This window comes from Myxine glutinosa, chromosome 5, assembly GCF_964187855.1.
Source record: "Myxine glutinosa chromosome 5, kmMyxGlut1.1, whole genome shotgun sequence".
In the NCBI taxonomy this organism is placed as follows: Eukaryota; Metazoa; Chordata; class Myxini; order Myxiniformes; family Myxinidae; genus Myxine; species Myxine glutinosa.
In genome coordinates, this window is record NC_136265.1 from 175,729,271 (window position 1) to 175,731,701 (window position 2,431).

The 2,431-nt window shown below is 51.5% G+C and overlaps 1 protein-coding gene across 1 annotated transcript; it reads right to left on the bottom strand.

The window, feature by feature from the left end:
* On the bottom strand, positions 1 to 1,032 carry LOC137428326 (uncharacterized). The gene is made up of 2 exons (XM_068118250.2): positions 995 to 1,032; positions 1 to 775 (listed from the first exon to the last, which is right to left on the bottom strand). Exon 2 carries the CDS (start codon positions 751 to 753, stop codon positions 205 to 207), a length of 549 nt encoding a protein of 182 aa, XP_067974351.2. The 5' UTR covers positions 754 to 775; positions 995 to 1,032; the 3' UTR covers positions 1 to 204.
* Positions 1,033 to 2,431: the final 1,399 nt, after the last annotated feature.

A 2,431-nucleotide genomic window follows, 5' to 3' on the forward strand; every position in this document is an offset into this window, starting at 1 on the left:
TTTTAAGATCAAAAATATACATTTTTATTTAAATAAAATTTATTCAAAATTTATTGAAATAAAGTTTTCCACTCGACTCTACTCTACTCTACAGTTAATTTAAATATAATTTTAATATATGCAAGTTACATTAAAGAAAAATCAATTTGCCCATCCTTTCTTTGACAAGAGAGTCTACTAGTCAACAGACTAGCAGTCTGTTGACTAGTCCTCGTCTTCCTCCTCCACCTCGTGGGCCTTCTTGAGGATTTGGAGGTTGCCCTTCATGAAGACGAGGGCCTCGAAGTTCGGTGCAGCCAGGGCCGACCTCTTAGGCCTGAGGATGTCCGACCCGTAGCTGAACACGCGCTCGACCGAGGCAGAGCTCGGGAGCGGCGTGTTATGCCTGAGAAATAGAGTTACCCAAGCATCACGGAACTCGAGCGGGAAGAGATTGGGCGAGAGCCCCGGGTTCCCCCTCAGCGGCTTCCTCGACCAGTTGTTGACCTCTTCCCTGATCTTCTCCTCGAGGTTCTCCTCCTGCTGCCCCTCCTCCATGGCGAACAGGTAGTCCGTACTGCTCGAGCCGGGCTGGGGTCCCTGCTGGGGGGCAGGGTCCAGGTGCTCGTCAGGCAGGACGAGGGCGAGCAGGTCCCTGATGAGCTTGTCCCTCACCAGGTCGCAGATGGCGTCGTTGTTCTGCCTCCTGCAGATGGCCCTGACCGTGGCGAGCTTGTGCTGGGGGTGCAGCGCCGTGGCCATCAAAAGGTCCATGTCCACGAAGAGGTGGCTGAACCTGAAGTAAAAGAAAAGTTATAAAACAAATGTCAAATAATTTCAGATTTGTAAATTGAAAAATTAAATGTCATTTAACTGATTTTAATTCATTTCAAATGAATCATTAGACCGGCAAGGATTTTTTAATCATTTAATAATAATATAATATAAGAAGAAAGAAGCACTTATTAATTTTCAACTCGTTGCGATAAAATATAATAATAATATAAGAACTAACCTGCCGTCAAAGCCCTTTGTTCCCTTCCTGGCGCAGGACGGCTGACGCCAGCCGCCAGCCTTGGTGCACGTGGCCTTGCTGTCCACGACCTTGAAGAAGGGGGCGATGTGCCTCCACTTCTGGCTGAGGCTGGAATTGTCTGTGTCTATTGTCACGTTGATCTCAGCCGACTCGATTGAGTCCAGCGACATCCTGCTCTCGCTGCGCGCGAGCTGAGGGGTCAGGGCGCAGGTCTCCTGACTGTCCTGCACGTCCCCCATCATGTTGACCGCCGGGTTGTGGATGTCGCTGTGCTGGGACTGCTGGTTTGCGTCGCTCGTGTGCCTGTCCCTGGCACTGCCGCTGGGCTGGAGAGTCAGAAATCTCTCCATCTTGACGTTATTGCCGCTCTAGCGTCCAATAAAATATTCAGTTTTTACTTATTATTCACTTAAATAAATATTCACAATTCTAGAGTAACGGCTCAGGCTAACAGCTGATTTGGCGAATCGCGATGCGCTTTAATTTTTCGGTAGTCCGCTTACGCTTATCCGCTTCGGTTTCCGGGGGTTGTTCCGATTCGCTTATCCGCTTCGAAAACGTTAGTCCGCTGCAGCGGATAAGCGGATAAGCGGACTTTCGAAGCGGACCGCCCACCTTTGCATACATTCTGTTACGTGGTCCCCTCGGTGACTACCTGGTCTCGGTGACCCCCGGACCGTGAGAGGACCTTCGCCAGAAAGTAGTATTATATATATGCGCTTTCGCAACGCAATCCCTATGAATTCCACCCAAGAGAAACTGATGTGCAATGATATATTTCCAGGGTAAGGATATCATACGATTTCAATGATACAATCACGGATATTCCCCGAGCAATCAACAACAAACAACCATCAACAATTCCCAATCCACAATCAATTCCCTATATGATTAAGATGGCCCTCTTATATATGTGTGTCCACTTCTGTACTCACGACCCCCTTTTGGTCTCTGCCCCTCACAATGTCTCTGGGCCCCTCCTGACCGAGATGCTGGTCGGCGTCGCCGCACTCGGGCGGTTGAACGAACCCCGGGTGGACGTGTTTCCACCGGGCAGGTATCGTACCAGGCACCGCGGCTGCAGCCCCTCGTGGCCACGCGAAGCGGGTACGGTAAAACAAGCCAAAAGCCCCACGCCGCTTGCAAGGCGTGTTAGGCCCCAACGGGCGACCCGCACGCGTCTGTTTAGACGGTGCCGCGAACGGTGCCAGACGCGGGGTCGATGCACGGCCCCACGTCAACTTGACGTCTCCACCGGGCAGGTACACGTCCCGGTAACTCCTCTCGCCAGACGGGCTTCGGAACGCCGCTTTTCCACGCAGCGCAAGGTCGATCCCACCTCGTCGGAGCGGGGCGAGGAAGAAGAATACCCGTCGCTTTTCTTCCTCGTGTCTTTTCTCTTCCGTTTCCGGTCAC

What these genes read in the sequence shown, in the direction of transcription:
- LOC137428326 (XM_068118250.2), bottom strand. Translation starts at nt 753, where the DNA reads ATGGACCTTTTGATGGCCACGGCGCTGCACCCCCAGCACAAGCTCGCC.